At 47.9% G+C, this 14,849-nt stretch overlaps 1 protein-coding gene across 5 annotated transcripts in view; it reads right to left on the bottom strand.

The window, feature by feature from the left end:
• Positions 1-14,849, bottom strand: part of Otud7a (OTU deubiquitinase 7A) — a 293,689-nt gene that overhangs the window by 24,483 nt on the left and 254,357 nt on the right. For all 5 annotated transcript variants that reach the window (XM_063249840.1, XM_063249839.1, XM_063249843.1 and 2 more), the window contains 3 exons: positions 10,391-10,492; positions 6,104-6,231; positions 5,376-5,488 (listed from right to left, as the gene is read on the bottom strand). In XM_063249840.1, the coding sequence (XP_063105910.1) occupies positions 5,376-5,488; positions 6,104-6,231; positions 10,391-10,492 (343 nt within the window). The remainder of the gene's footprint in view (positions 1-5,375; positions 5,489-6,103; positions 6,232-10,390; positions 10,493-14,849) is intronic.

Here is a 14,849-nt window from a genome sequence, read left to right as displayed (position 1 = left end):
ATCTTGGAAAAGCATTGCAGAGGCCCTTGGGTAATTCTTGCCCTCAGCTTGCATCATTCATCCATCTGCCCATCCAGCCATCATCTGTCCATCCCTCCATCCATCCATCCATCCATCCATCCATCCATCCATATGTCCATCCATCTACCCATTCATCTGTCCATCCACCCATCCATCTATCCATCCACCTATATGTTCATCCATCCACCCATCCATCTTTCCATCCATCCATCCATCCGTCCACCTGTCCATCTATATGTCATCCACCCACCCATCCATCTATCCATCTGCTCATCTGTTGTTCATCCATCCATCCATTCATCCCTAATCCACCCATCCATCCATCCATAATCTGTCCATCTATCCATCCATTCATCCATCTATATACCCATCCATCCACCCATCCATCTTTCCATCCATCCATCTATCCATCTATCCATCAATCTGTTGTCCATCCATCCATCCATCCATCCATCCATCCATCCATCTGGCATCCATCCACACATCCATCTGTCCATCAATCCATCCATCCATCCTTCCATCCATTCATCTGTCCATCCATCCATTTATCCATCTGCCCCCCACTTGTCTCCACGTACCCATCAGTCCATTCCATTCCAGGGCCAGAGCATGCATTTGGGCCACGCATGGCACACAGTCTCATGGCCGGACAGGGCAGAAGCTGTGGAGCATGGGAGCCATCTCAACAACAGAGAACCTGCTCAGTGACCCAGGAGGTGGCAGGGTGGTTTCAGCTCCACCTTGAGGCAGCCTGAGTGTCATGATGCCTTTCCCTACTGTATGCACCCCTTTGTCACAAGATTTAAAGGGATTCCTGGCTCTGCTTTCACCCTTGTTCTAGGCATGACCATATCCCAGAGCTTCTGAGGGCCTTGGCACTGAATGCTGCTAGAGAATACCAAGTTCCTCCTCAGGCTCACCACTGTGACCTGCAGAAGTGTTACTGCTACTATAGCCCGTTGGTAGGAATCTGCTCCAGCAAAACCAATTCTGAAAGTTGACTTCCATTTGTAGCTTTGCAGCATCAGTTCTGTTTCTGTGAGCTATCAACAATTATCCCTAAGACTGAGAATAGACTCTGGCTTCTGAGAAAAGACACAGAAAATTCTGAAGTGCTTAGTAATTGGTATTTACTGCAAAAGAAACTAACATGCATTCTCAAAGATGTTCACAGCCTAGCAACTTCCTAACTTGGTCTCTGCTGTGCGCCCTGCATTCCCTGGGGCCTCTGCCTCCTCTTTTTCCATGTGTACCCGAGGAGGGAGAATTCGTGAGAATAGGGACAGAGGACACCCACATAATAAAAATGCTTGGAGGAAGAAGGGAATAAGGGGCTCTGAGCAGAGGCAGGTTTGGGGACCCCTTTTGGCAGGACCAAAAAGCAAATGCAGTGAGGTAAGGCCTGGAAGACATGCCAGGTTCCAGAGAACAGGGCGCAGCTTTGGCGGTGTCCTCGCTTAAGCTGTGGCCACAGCTTTTAGAGAACACCTCAGGGACAGCCCATGGCATCATCAAGGAAGCTGCCTGGGGAGGGGCGAAGGCCCATCTCATCAAATATAATCACTGCAGAGGGGAGCCTGGGTCAGCATCCCGAGTCTCTTCTCCGGGTGGGATGACCACATCTCTTGTTTTGCCTCATACATCCTAAGTGCACAGTGCCCACTTTCCATTCCCGAAATGAACCAGTGTGGATAATAAAGTTATAGTCATGATAGGACAGGGATGCATTTATTGGGGTGTGTATGTGTGGGGGTGTACATTTAAAATGTAAATGCATGTGTATGTAGAGGAATGAGCACCTAGGGGTACACACTATGCTTCCCACACTGTAAAGGTAAGGTCCTATCCTTGTGATCCTGACCCTGTTATCCTGTCTGGTGCATCCCCAGGCCCGTCCAGTGCCGTGTGTGGGGATGCCTCACGCCTCTTTCCACAGTTACACAGTCCTGTTTTCGCATGGACCCTACTGGCGGCATTTAAGGGCTGTGACGATCCCTGAACCAACCTAGGCAGGGGCTGGCCATGGGCCTGCATCTGCACAGAGAGGCAGATTTTCCAAAGAGGCTGTAAAGGCACAGTGGCAGGCTAGCAAGGGCCCTGCTAAGAGCTACAACCTGGAAGTGAGGACCAAAGGATTATGGACCCTCCCGGCACTCTGAAGGCACACAGCGGGTTTGGAGCTTCCGGCCGGGACCAGTGTGGCTTGAGGGTGAGGACCCGTCATACAGCTCAGAATCAATAATCTGAGGTCATTTATGTGACAAATGCTATTATCTGTGCACTGTGTGTTTCTGTGTGCCCACATGTGTACACAGGGATGCAAGTCTAGGAACCCCAACAAGAGGGCTAATGAACAGAACCAAGAAGGAAGGCACCAGTTATTCACCAGCAGCCTGCTTCCTGGAAAAGGCCCCCTTCTCTATCACATTTCCTCTGCATCCCCCTGGCTTCTTGGTTTCCATGAACACAGTCTCATCAGAGAAACAAGCTGTGCTTTTAAAAAGCTCAAAGAACAAAAGGGGTGATTTCCGCCACAACCCTCAAGATAAGTTGTTGACTCCCACTCTTTATCTTTGTTTTGCATTTTCCAAGAGTGTGAACCGTTTCATGTGGCAAGTTTGGATTCTGGCTTTGCCTCTTATGGCTGTGGAGCCCTGGGGTTAACCTGGGAGCTGAACCTTGTGGATCAGCTGCTCCGAAGTGTCCTTGCCCCTGTACCTGTGAAGGTGTTTCTGAGAGAGACTGGCATTTGCATAGGGGATGGGAGGGATGGGAGGACAGAACAGAACCCAAAGGCAGGGAAGGCTGGACTTGCTCTTTGCCTGGCCCTGTAAGCTGAGATAAAGATCCCTGCGAGGCACCGCTGCCTCCCAGGCCTTCAGACCCGGGCTGGAGCCTGCACTGTCAGGTGTCAGCATGCAAGCCTTTGGACTTCGAGGCAGGTCTCCTGCTGCAGACAGCAGGTTGTGGGGCTTCTTAGACTCTGCACTCATGTGTGTACACACCTGCACATATATGTATATATATTCAAGTGTATTCACACAATCTATAATAGGAGGTACATAGGGATGTATGCTCACCTATACACATCTGCAGTGGGGTAGGGATGCATGCTTTTTCTGTTTCTCTGGGGAACTCTGACTAACATATAACCTCAGCCTTTCAATCTCAGCTTCCTTATCTGTGTTTGGTGATGCTAATGGTAATTTCAGATGCTTGACACATCATATGTAATCAGCATATGACATTTCGAATTCACATTAGCCCCTTAACCCTTTTCTGGTCACCAAGGAATCCGGGTCCTCATGGAAAGCCAGACTGTCCTGCTCTGGCTAAAAGCTGTGCGGGAAGATGAGTGTTTATACCACTCACCCTGTCACAGGCCTGGGAGGAGCATTTCGTGTGTCTGTGTGTGTGCGTGTGTGTATATGTGAACATGCTCAGCTCCACGCCTCCTGGCCCTGGCTCTATACACTCCCCCTAACCTAGGCTTTGGAATAGAATCAAAAGGAGCCATTCGACTAGGCTGCCTTATGAGGATGCTGTGGTCAGAATCAGGTGACAAAATACAAGGGAATGAAATCTTAGTGAAGCTGGGATTTAGGACCGGGCCGCATGCATCTCGAGCTGACACCTCCTGTGAGCTCAGTTTTCCAGTCTGTGAGGGAGGAAACCAAGGTGTTTCTCAGCGATTAAGGAGGGGGGCAGGGGAAGAAAAGAACAAAAGAGAACAGGGGCTGCTTTCTATCAATGAGCAGGCCCTCAGTGCTGCCATCCTGCTCTGGCTGTGGCAGGGAGACAGGGGTGAACCCCAATGCTCCTCCACTCCCACGTCCATCTAACTCCCTTCTGGCCTCAGGGAGCAGGCAGTGAGGGCTGGAGCTGTGGCCTTCGAAGCTGGAAGGGATGAATTAGCCATGGCACTGGGATCAAAGCCCCTGCCACATGGGGTGCTAAGAGGGCGTGGCCCAGGTGACTACACCCTGCTGTGGTTTCTGTGTGACTGAGTGGATCCCAAGGGCTCATGTGTTGGGAGCTCGATCCTCATGTGTGGATGCTGGGAGGTGGTGAAATCTTTAAGAGGTTGGGCCCAGCAGGAGGGCAGTAACTCACTGGGGGCACTCCCCACCACACGGATGAGGTGACTTTTGTGGGATCCCTAGTTAGTTCTTTCTAGAGGGCTGCAAGGAAACAAATGCATCTGGCAATGCCCTGAACCTCACCTCCTCTATTTCCATAAGCTGGCTTCTTCTTGCATGCACTTCTGCATAGCATCGCCGGCTTTGATGGGATACAGTCACTGTGGCTCTCGCCAGGGCCACACTGTTGGAAACTTGCAGCCTCCAAAGTTATGGGCTAAATAAACCTCTTTTCTTCATAAGTACCCAGCCCCAGGTATTTCGTTATAGCCACAGAACATGGACAGTATAGGCTTTCTTTCTCTTTTCCTCCTCCTCCTCATTGCTGCTCCCTCCACCCTGGAAGAAATACCCAGACTGGATCAAATCCTCCAGCATCTATCAGATGTCTGCCCTGCATCAGGTGCAGGAGGGGCAACAGTGAGAGGGATGCTGAGACCACTGGGGACCCATTGAGGCAGGACTCAGGAGGATGGGGGAAAAGGAGCTGAGTTTTCAGGAACCAATCACCTGTCTCCAAGCATTCGAGTGTGTTTGTTCTTAAACAGTGGCCTGTGCATGCGGACATGAACATCATCACAACGAATGTACAGAGCAGTCCTGCAGGGATTATGGGCTTGCATCTCTGGGCTTCTGTGTGGAAAAGGCTCCTCTTGGCTTAGTCCCAGCTGCTGATGCTGCCCCAGGCCATGTGGCAGCCTGAACTCCAGTCCTGGGCTTTGGGTGAGGGCTGGACCTGAAGCGCCAGGCCCTTCTGGGGTAGAGTGAGCACCCAGATGGCTGCTTCGGGGTCTGTGAGCCTGACCAGCCAGGAGCTTCAGAGTCTCTGTTCCCCTACAGGTCTGCAGTGTCAGCAGTCACACTTTCTTACGTTTGCCTGAGACCTTTTCTGGGGCTGAACAGAAACTGAATACACACCCTCTGAAAGGCCATGGCCAGAGGCTCTGTGGCCACCCCATTTGGCCAGTTCTTCATTCATACACCGGAACATTTAACCAACGTCTGTAAGAACAAGCTGTCCCTAAATGTACGCTGGAAGTGGGAAACCTTTTTGGAACCCCTGCTTAGCAGCTAATAATTGTAAGCTGCAATCTCATCTGCCACAGCTTGCAAGTACCACGCTGCCCCTGAACCTCCTCCCTCATGCTGTCTGGGAGAGGCCCAGGCTTGCAAGGAGCATGAGTGAGCTCTGGGGTGCTCAGGGGTAGCACTTACCCACCGCCAGTGCCGCCGTTCTTGCTGAAGTGCGTGCGTGGTTCACTGGACGCCAGCTTCAGCAGCTCCGTCCACTCTCGCTCCCATTCCTCCTCCGTGTACACCAGCCCTGACTGGCACAAAGGGAAGCCAGGTCAGGAGGTGGGCAGGCCATGCCAGCCTGATCTACCTCCCCTCACTCCTCCCAGGCACAGCCACTCTGGACCATGTGGGTTGGTCCAAGCCCCAGGAGCCCCGGGGGTTGGCCACATCTGACGGTGGCCCTCAGTGGTCCTACTTTGCTTGGACAGGGTATTTTCAGAAGCCTCAGTCTCTCACTGCAGAGCTGATCGGGGGAGTCCACCCCTAGAAAGTTTCATGGGCAGCTGCATGTGTGTGTGGCTGGGGGCTGACCAGGACACACTTTAAAGGGCAGGGCCTGGCTTGACTCAGAAAGCATGCAGGCAGACTCTCTGAGGAGAGCAAAGTGATAGTGTCCACCATGGGAGGAACCTGGGGTCCTCTGGATTGCGCTTACACACAGGAGCTGGGGCTGAAGGTTGCACTTGATGTGCTTCCTAATTATGCCAGTGTGGGAGGCGTAAATAGGCATGTGGCCACCACTCCCCAGGGCTGTGCTGTGGTAATGAGGTCCTCTGTCACAGGTGGTGGTCAGGCCCTGTGGCCACCCCTGTCTGGCCTCACAAGATGCTCCAAGACCTTCGGCCAGAGGCTGCACTTGCACCAACCTCCTTGTTCTGCTGTGTCTGCTGCCATCTCCACCTCCGCTTCAGGGCTTCTCGCTCAGCGCCCGTCCTCATCATGGTGTACAGAGCTTTCCGCAAAACTAGGTCTCGATCGTGAAAACCCCACATTCCTGCAGTGGGGCAGAGGGCAGAGAGGGGAGGTAAAGGACAGGAGGAAGAGACAAGCCATGACCCAGCAGGCATCCTGCTATGAACGTCTGTGCGGACGTACCTCTGTTCATTCAGTTCTCGTCACAGACTCAGAGATTGCCCCCTCTTCCTTTTCTCCCAGTGCTTCCCTTCAGCTTAGGGAGGAGAATGGAGCAGCTCATTTCCTTCTTAATGAAACAACAGGAGGTGAAAGTGAATCTGCCTCTCTCCAGCATCTGTGACTACCAGCTCTCAACCTAACAGGTTTGCTGGGAGAGACCTTCTATTTTCTGTCCAGGTTTTGGTGTTTGGGTGGGAAATTAACCTTTGGGGGTAAGTTGGTGGTATGCCATCATCTAGCACCCCATTCCAGGATTTCCAGCAACATCCTGACTCCCCCAGGGCCTGTCAGACCTGATGTTTACAGTTCTCAAGCATTTCAACTTCCAAGAAGCTTCAGTAGACACACTTGCATACATCTGGGCCAGCAGGGTGTGCCTACCTCTCAGAGAGGCATCCTACAGTGCTGGGTGTTGAGGGGCTTTGAAGACACATCACCATCTTTGAGTACATTTGGGGCCACTCAGGTGTGGTCTAGAAACCCAAGTGATGGGAGAAGACTGAAGAGGTGCAGGTGAGGTTGGTTTCAGGAGAAATAATGGTGGAGTCCATCTGTCCATCTATCCATCCATCCATCCATGCATCCATCCATCCATGCATCCATCCATCCAAACATCCATCCATCCATCCAAACATCCATCCATCCATCTATCCATCCAAACATCCATCATCCATCCATCCATCCATCCATCCACCCATGCATCCATCCATCCAAACATCCATCCATCCATCCATCCATCCAAACATCCATCCATCCATCCATCCATCCATCCATCCATCCATCCATCCAAACATCCATCCATCCATCCATCCAAACATCCATCCATCCATCCATCCATCCATCCATCCATCCATCTATCCATCCATCCATCCATCCATCCATCCATCCATCCATCCATCCATCCAAACATCCATCCATCCATCCAAACATCCATCCATCCATCCATCCATCCATCCATCCATCCATCCATCCAAACATCCATCCATCCAAACATCCATCCATCCATCCATCCATCCATCCATCCATCCATCCATCCAAACATCCATCCATCTCTCCATCTACCCACCCACTTACTCAAATGTTAGGAACATGCATGACAGGGACCAGCACATACACAATTCTTGAATCTCATAAAACACACATAGCAGGAAAGGGGGAAGTGAGGCTTCTGTGTGAAAGGTGCCAGTGTCCAAGGAGAGAAACAGAAGGTGAAGAGGACAGAGTGGTGGGTGCACTGCTATTTTGTAAACTGGCATGGAAGCATCAGGGCGAAGGCTGGAATGGGTGGTAGATTAGCTGCCATTTCAGTTAGAGGACTCTGCCAAGGGGTGGTCTGTGTGGTACACTTGGGAAAGGCAGGAGGAAGACAAGGTGGTTAGAGACAGGTTGGAGGGGTCAGGCAGAGGAAGCAGGCAGAGTTTTAAGTGAGCTGAGAGCCTCGGGAGAGTGTGGCCCGAGCTGACCGCTGTTTGCAAAGGGGAGGCTGGCTGTTATTCATGAGGTGAGGTAACCAGAGACTGCCATGGGCTTTCTAGCAGGCCATGCCTCTGTCTACCTCTGCAGGACAGACACATGGGGGAAATGGCCATCATGGTCCTTATGCTTCCAGCTGCCTGCCTGGGTTCCAAGGCTGCTGAGCAGGTTGCACTCACACACGGAGCCTCCTGGTCCTGCATGTTTGCCTGCAGACCTGGCTCTTGGGTCACTATCACTTCTCTCAGGCCTGGTCAGCAGATGCTGGACAGCACTGCTGGTGACTATGCCATGGCTGCTGCAGGCAATCCTGGCCCTTGGAGTTTAGTGATGCAAGCACATTATGAAAATAAAGGTACAAACTGAGAATCTCCTATCTGAATTGATTGGGGCCAAAAGTGTGTCAGATTTTTAATGTTTTTTTTTATGGAATATTTTTAAAAATGTTTTTATTTTGGAATATTTGCTTATACACCATAGGATATCTTGGCGATAGGACCCAAGTCTAAATGTGAGATTCATTTATGTTTCATACAGCTTACACACACAGTCTGAAGGAAATTTACACAATATTTTGTGCCTGAAATGAGCTTCGATTGTGTAGTTTGCCATGTGTGGAGTCACCCTGATGCTTAAAAAGTTTTGGATATTGGAGCATTTCAGATTTTGAATTTTCAGCTTAGGGAAGCTCAATCTACACCGAGATAAAAGCACCAGCTACCTATGGCATCCGAGCTCACTGCTGTGTGGGGGATTCTTGGAGCAGGCCCTGCAGCGTCTGAAGGACGAAGCTGTTTCTCTGCCTGGGACTGTAAAACGGTGCTGTGTGACCCCACAGAGATACCTCTGTCATATTGTCTCCCCCAGATTTTACTGAAAACAAGGTGAAATATATCCAATAACAGCAAGATAGCTAAGATTAAGTATTGTACAGAAATATGACCAACTACTAAAATAATGTTTTTGGAAAGAAATAACATGGAAACTTCTCTAAAGAACTTGATTATACTCCAACCAATAGACACAATTATTATGTGTTAATAAAAATTACAGTTCACTTAAAAATCTTAAGTGCACTGTACTTTAAGCATTCTTCAGAATGTTGGATTTTAAACTGTGAATACAGGTTATAGAAGCACACACCGAAGACCAGGAGATGATATACCAAAATGGTCAAAGTGGCCATTATGAGGTGGTGGGATTAGGGATTTTTATTTTCCTCCCATGATGGATGTAGAATACTTTTAATGCCCCCAAACAGCATGCACTGGTTCTGTCATGGAAAGGGAACAGTCAAGCAGATGCCTTTGTCTTTCCCACCACTTTCTCCAAGTCCAGGAAGCCCCCCTTTGCCCCTGTCTCCCTTCTCTGGGCCTCTCTGGGTCTGTCCCAGAACCCCAATGCTTCCCCCTCTGAGCCCTCTACAATCTGACCTCAGCCTGCCTCCTACAGAACAGCCTCACTGCAGGTCAAGAGGTCTGGAACCTGCCTGGCCTTTGCTTTGGGTACCACCTGGGCTAGCGTGTTTGATCAACAAGGACCATGTTCTCCTCTGAGGGTTCCATGCCTTGGACAGAGATTCTATACTTCTAGACTGAAGAGAGGAATTGGCCTAATGTCAGGGCCCAGGTACAAGTTTCAACTTGCCTTTTGGAATGGATTTGGCCTTTTGCACATAAGAATGGGCCTAGACTTAGAAAGACTGATTTTCCAGAAAGTCAACTGTGACCCTCAGTTATCCCAGCATTCCAAAATATTGCCTCGGGGCTAGGCATTTAGCTCAGTGGCATAAGTGCCTGTCTTGCAAGCCCATGGTTATGAGTTCGATCCCTGGTACCCATAAAAAAAATTGTCTCCACACTGGTGGCCTTGGGGTTAGGACTGGAGTTAGGGTTAGGGTTAGTGTTAGGGGTTAGGGTTAGAGTTATGTTTAGGATTAGGGTTAGGGTTAGATTTTAGGGGATAGGGTTAGGTTAGGGACATCCATTGTGGAAGTTTGCTGATATGTCTGCCCTGTATTCTGACTACACAGATTGCCCTGTGACTTGGTATCTGGCTGTCTTGTTATCAGTTCAAGTTCACACTGGGTTGTTGTGAGTATGGTAACTCCACAGCTAACCAGCATCATGCTCTGCTCCTCAGACTTCCTGCTGGGGCCTTGGGCAGCTAAACTGTGCCTTGAAATCATCATTTTGCCTCTTCTGCATGGTCTCTCTACTAGTGCTGTCCTCTTTCCTCACCTCTCAATTTTTTCAAATCTCAGTAGAGTTTCTGCCTCCTCTCTTCCAGGACATAGCCTCTAATGCCCGTCCCCAGAGCTCCTGCTGAAGCCCTCCTAGGTCACTACAGGTCTGTTTTCACCTGTGGTACATCTCACTACCAACCCAGCCAGGTGCTTGACCAAGGCCAGGAGGGCTGGCTCCATCACATGGGGACTCTTTCAGATCTAAATGACAGGGTGGGTCCACCTAACCTACGTCCTTGCTTGACTCGTGCACTGGAAGATGGAAAGCCCTCCCACCCTGCCCCTGCACTGTGGCGCTTACCCAGTGAGGCTGCATGTAGCAGGCAGTTCCCATCCCCCGTCGTGGCCAGAGGAAGTAGTCGTTTGCAGCTCGTGCACACCGTGGACCACCAGTTCAGGCGACCTGGAACAGAAGTTAGGGTCAGAACAGAAGCCCAGAAAAGCCAGCACGGCAGGAGTCATGTTTGCTAATTAATTGCAAATATTAGTGGAGGATTTTCTAGAGACTTCAGTAAGAAGACTGACTGCTAAAGCTATCTTTCTCAAGTAAAACAGAGTTACAATAGGGACGAATGTATGACTTTATGTATTCCTTGCTTCGAGTTTTCAAAATTCTACCTGATGGCAGAAGAAAAAACTATATTGTGTACCTTCATGTTTCAATATATTCATCGCAGATATTCAGACAATTACATTATGGATGGTGGGGAAAAAGGAACCAATAGGCTTCCATGCTGCACTGAAAGTGGTTATGTCATGACACCAGAAGACTTTAGTACCATATGTGTATACATCATCTATAACAGCCACCGAGAAGGACACACAAGGGGTTACACTCAAAACCAGTCCTTACAGTCTCCCCCAGAAAAGTGCTAAGAATGACCGTGACACCAAAACCATGTGAAGAAAACACCAAGAAGTATAGTCTAACACTTCTCATGACTGCCAAATACAGACAAATCCACTCAGGAATACATACAGGGGATTACACACCACAACCAGGTGGGATTTGTTATGGGGATGTCAGGTTGGCTCCATGTTTGATATTCAATCAATTTACATTCACCATAATGATGATAGTAGCGCATTAACCATATTAACAAACTGTTGAAGAAAAAATTTACACCATCATACTATGAATGGAAGAAAGGATTTGACAAAAATCAATTTTTACTCATGATTAAAAACTTCCATAACACCAGGAATAGAAGAAAACTTCCTCAACTTGATAAAAATACCTCCAGATCCACAGAGCTAGTATTATATGTAGTGGTGAAGACTGACCACTTTACCTCCAAGCACAGGAAAAGGCAAGGATGTCCACTGTCACCACTGTGGGGCCACTTAGTAATAAAATCCTAGCTAGCAAAAGAAAGTAAGAAAGCAATAAATCTGTAGTTATAGATTAGAAGAGAAGGACTCACACAATCCATATTTGCAGATAACATGGGGGTTTTTGCAGAAAATGATACAAAAATCTACAAGTAATAAATTATTTTGTCAATGTCCAAGATATGGGATCCACAAATGAACTGTATTTTACATACATGTAGTGAATACATAGAAATCTGGATAAAAAACATAACACTATAATTAATCAAAATATTTATGCATATATATATATATATACACACACAATAGATAACTATACCACTAATCTGTTACTTCATCAAAAAGAATAGTTTGTGTTTTCAATGTTCGATCATTCTTTCATGCCTGGATCTTGTAATCTGAACAACTACTTTTAAGATAACAATATGCAATATATTAATTAATGTTAATTTCCTATTATTTTTAAAAATTCTGTATAGTTTTCATCTTTTTTGTTTTTAAAATAAAAAAGGAAAGATTAAATAGTAGGTATAGATCTAATATAACATGTTCAGTACTTGTACATGTATGCTAAAAACTATAAAATACTGATGATGGAAATAAAATATCTAAACAAATGGAGAGATACACCATGGCCATGTATTGGAAGGCTGAACCTAGTAAAAAAATGCAAATTCCCTCCAAATTTATTCATGATTTAAGTACAATTCCTATCAAAATATTACTGTTCAAAGTTTCTTTTGGTAAAAAATAAATTATTGCCAATCTAGAATTCTGTACCTTAGAGAAATTTAAAGAAAATTTATTATCATTAGATCTGCAGTGAAATCATTCAACACAGGAGGAAAAGGGTCCGTCCTGGGTGGAAGCAGACTACACAAAAGAAATAAGGAGAGTGCAAATGCACACTGACTGTGTGAAGTGAGACCAGCAAGGCCTCTGGGGGTTCAATTATTTATGGGGTTAACACAAATGGCAGCGTAACCCAAATGTTGAGAGCACATACTACATGACACAGATTCAAAGGTCCTTACACTGGCCAGGACATGGTAGAAGTATGTACTTAAGGCAAATGCCAGTAACTCCAAGGTGCATTTGGTAAACTTTTGGGTAACCACCCAAACAAGCTAATAGAATAGGGAACAGAATGACAAGCATCCTTAAATCATTCAAAAGAGTATGAGAGAGAAAAACAGAGAGAGACAGAGACAGAGACAGAGACACAGAGAGAGAGACAGAGGCAGAGACAGGGAGAGAGAAAGAGAGAGAGAGAGAGAGAGAGAGAGAGAGAGAGAGAGAGAGAGAGAGAGAGAGAACAAACACCACAATACAAGCAAGATGGTAGGTTTGGATTTAGCTCCAGATAATAGGCTTAAATAAACATATATCAGTACTTACATTAAATGTGAATGAACTAATTAGAAGACAAACAGGATGAGAAGACTCTAGAGATTTAACACACGGCATGGTGACCATAATTAAAGATACTGTTTTGTGTACTTGAGATGAAATTTGCTAAGAAAGTAGATCTGAAATGTTCTACATACCGAAAAGTGGTAACTGTATGAGCTGAAGGACATGCCAGTTCCCTTAACCACTGTAATCACTTTACATTACCTTGTACACGTTAAATAAATAGCACGCCATGGTTTCCTGGACACTGGAGTAAAACAGGAGACTCCTGGTTGGCGACAATGACTTTATTGCAGCACAGTAAGCAGCATGCATGTGGAGTTCGCGTCCTTTCTCTTGACCCCAAATCTCACAAGGGTGCTGCACACGCACACACTGGTGGACACTGTGCACTTAGTGGGTTCGTGTCACAGTCGAGAAACCCTAAGCTTAACCCCAAGACTGTCCAACAGGCAGCAAGGTCCCATGCCCAACCTCTGCCCTGGGCAGTCAATACACCTGCCTCTGCTGCAGAGGAAGACAGTGTTTCTGTCTTCACAGAAGGGCTTGTGGTACTTGGCAGGCCCTTCCTACGGTGGTTCCAAGGTGATCAGTTTCCCAAGGCTTCCTGCACAGGTCTTTAGCTACTCACTCCGTGTTCAGCAAAGTTACAGAAAGACCCCAAAGCCTTCTTACCGCAAAGCAGATGCACACATGAAGTCTCCCAATGCCGGCGTCTTTTCTCCATTCAGATTTACAAATATCCCTCGGGCAAAGCGCCTGCAGCTTCAGGCTCACTCGTCCCACTTTTCCTACCTTAAGCTTCCTAGCTTTAGCCATTCTCAGCGCCTCAGCAGCTCTTAGTTACTGTTCTAAAGGAGATGTCGGTGGTTGTCTCTCTTCTCACACTGCGGTGGGCAGACAGGCAAGTTTGCCATTAGCTACTTCACTGCTCTTGGAAGCAGGAGACCGGCAATGGATTATTTTGGGGTATTAATCCAATTTGCATCCCCGGGATAAATCCAAATTTGTTGTAATATACCGATGGATTCAATTTGCTAAATATTTTGTTTGTAAGTGTTGTCATGATTATTCATGAGAGAAACCCATGGGCTTATCACTTGTCAAATGGAAATGGCATATCCAAAAATATAGCTGGCTTGGTCCCAGGAGCGTTTTAGGATTAGATGCAAAAATGGCCAACAAACCTCTTGGGGGAAGTTTCCTCCCCACACTGCTGCTCAAAGTAGAATGCTGACCCTGAGGGGCTCCTGGCTCACAGGATCCCCTGAAGGAGCGCGGCTTGGTTCACGGGTCCCTCACTCAGAGTCCACTGGGCTGAGGTGGCAGCTGTGTCCAGCATAGCTTTGCAGATCTGAAAGTGGACGTGCTGTCCTTTCACCGGGCAGGACTTGAGAGGCTGTGCTCACAGTTCCGGATACTTCTACTGACACTTGGGCTGCTGCCAATGACCTAGGAAAACTACAGCCTGGTTGGCTAAAGACATCCTTTTTTGGGGCCACAGAATGGATACAAATTGCAGCTCCTGATCCAAATGCCTGAGTTACTCATTTCATTCTGCATGGTCACCGCATGTCCTCTGATGAAATCAACTAAAATAAAGCAGGCTGCGGGGTCTGAACCTCCTAAACTGCTGCCATTGCTCCCTGGACTCCTCACTGCCCCCCATGTCAACATTCACACCGGCGCAGGTGGGCAGACAGTGAAGGATTCCCATCCTGACGCAGACATTACCACTGCGTGCCAGGCAGGTGTCGAGCCATTGCCTCAAGGTGGAGGAGGACGCATTGTCTGAGACACGGCTCCTGTCAGGCTGCCTTCAGGGGCACTGGTGCTGCCCCAACACGCCAACACTTCTCAAGTAAGAGAGCTGCGATCTGGGCTGAGTAGTCAACTGTGCTGCAGTAGTATGACCTCAAAACTAGGCTAAGGGGTTTTTGACTTCCCAGACTGTCTTGAGCTTGACACTTACGTGCTTTTTATCCAGCACTCCATGGTGTGCCAAGAGTAGAGAT

This window comes from Cavia porcellus, unplaced genomic scaffold (assembly GCF_034190915.1).
Source record: "Cavia porcellus strain 051 isolate PalLab524CR breed Dunkin Hartley unplaced genomic scaffold, mCavPor4.1 scaffold_6, whole genome shotgun sequence".
Classification (NCBI taxonomy): Eukaryota; Metazoa; Chordata; class Mammalia; order Rodentia; family Caviidae; genus Cavia; species Cavia porcellus.
Note: the sequence above shows the minus strand (reverse complement) of the source record. Positions and strands in the feature narration are given on the sequence as shown.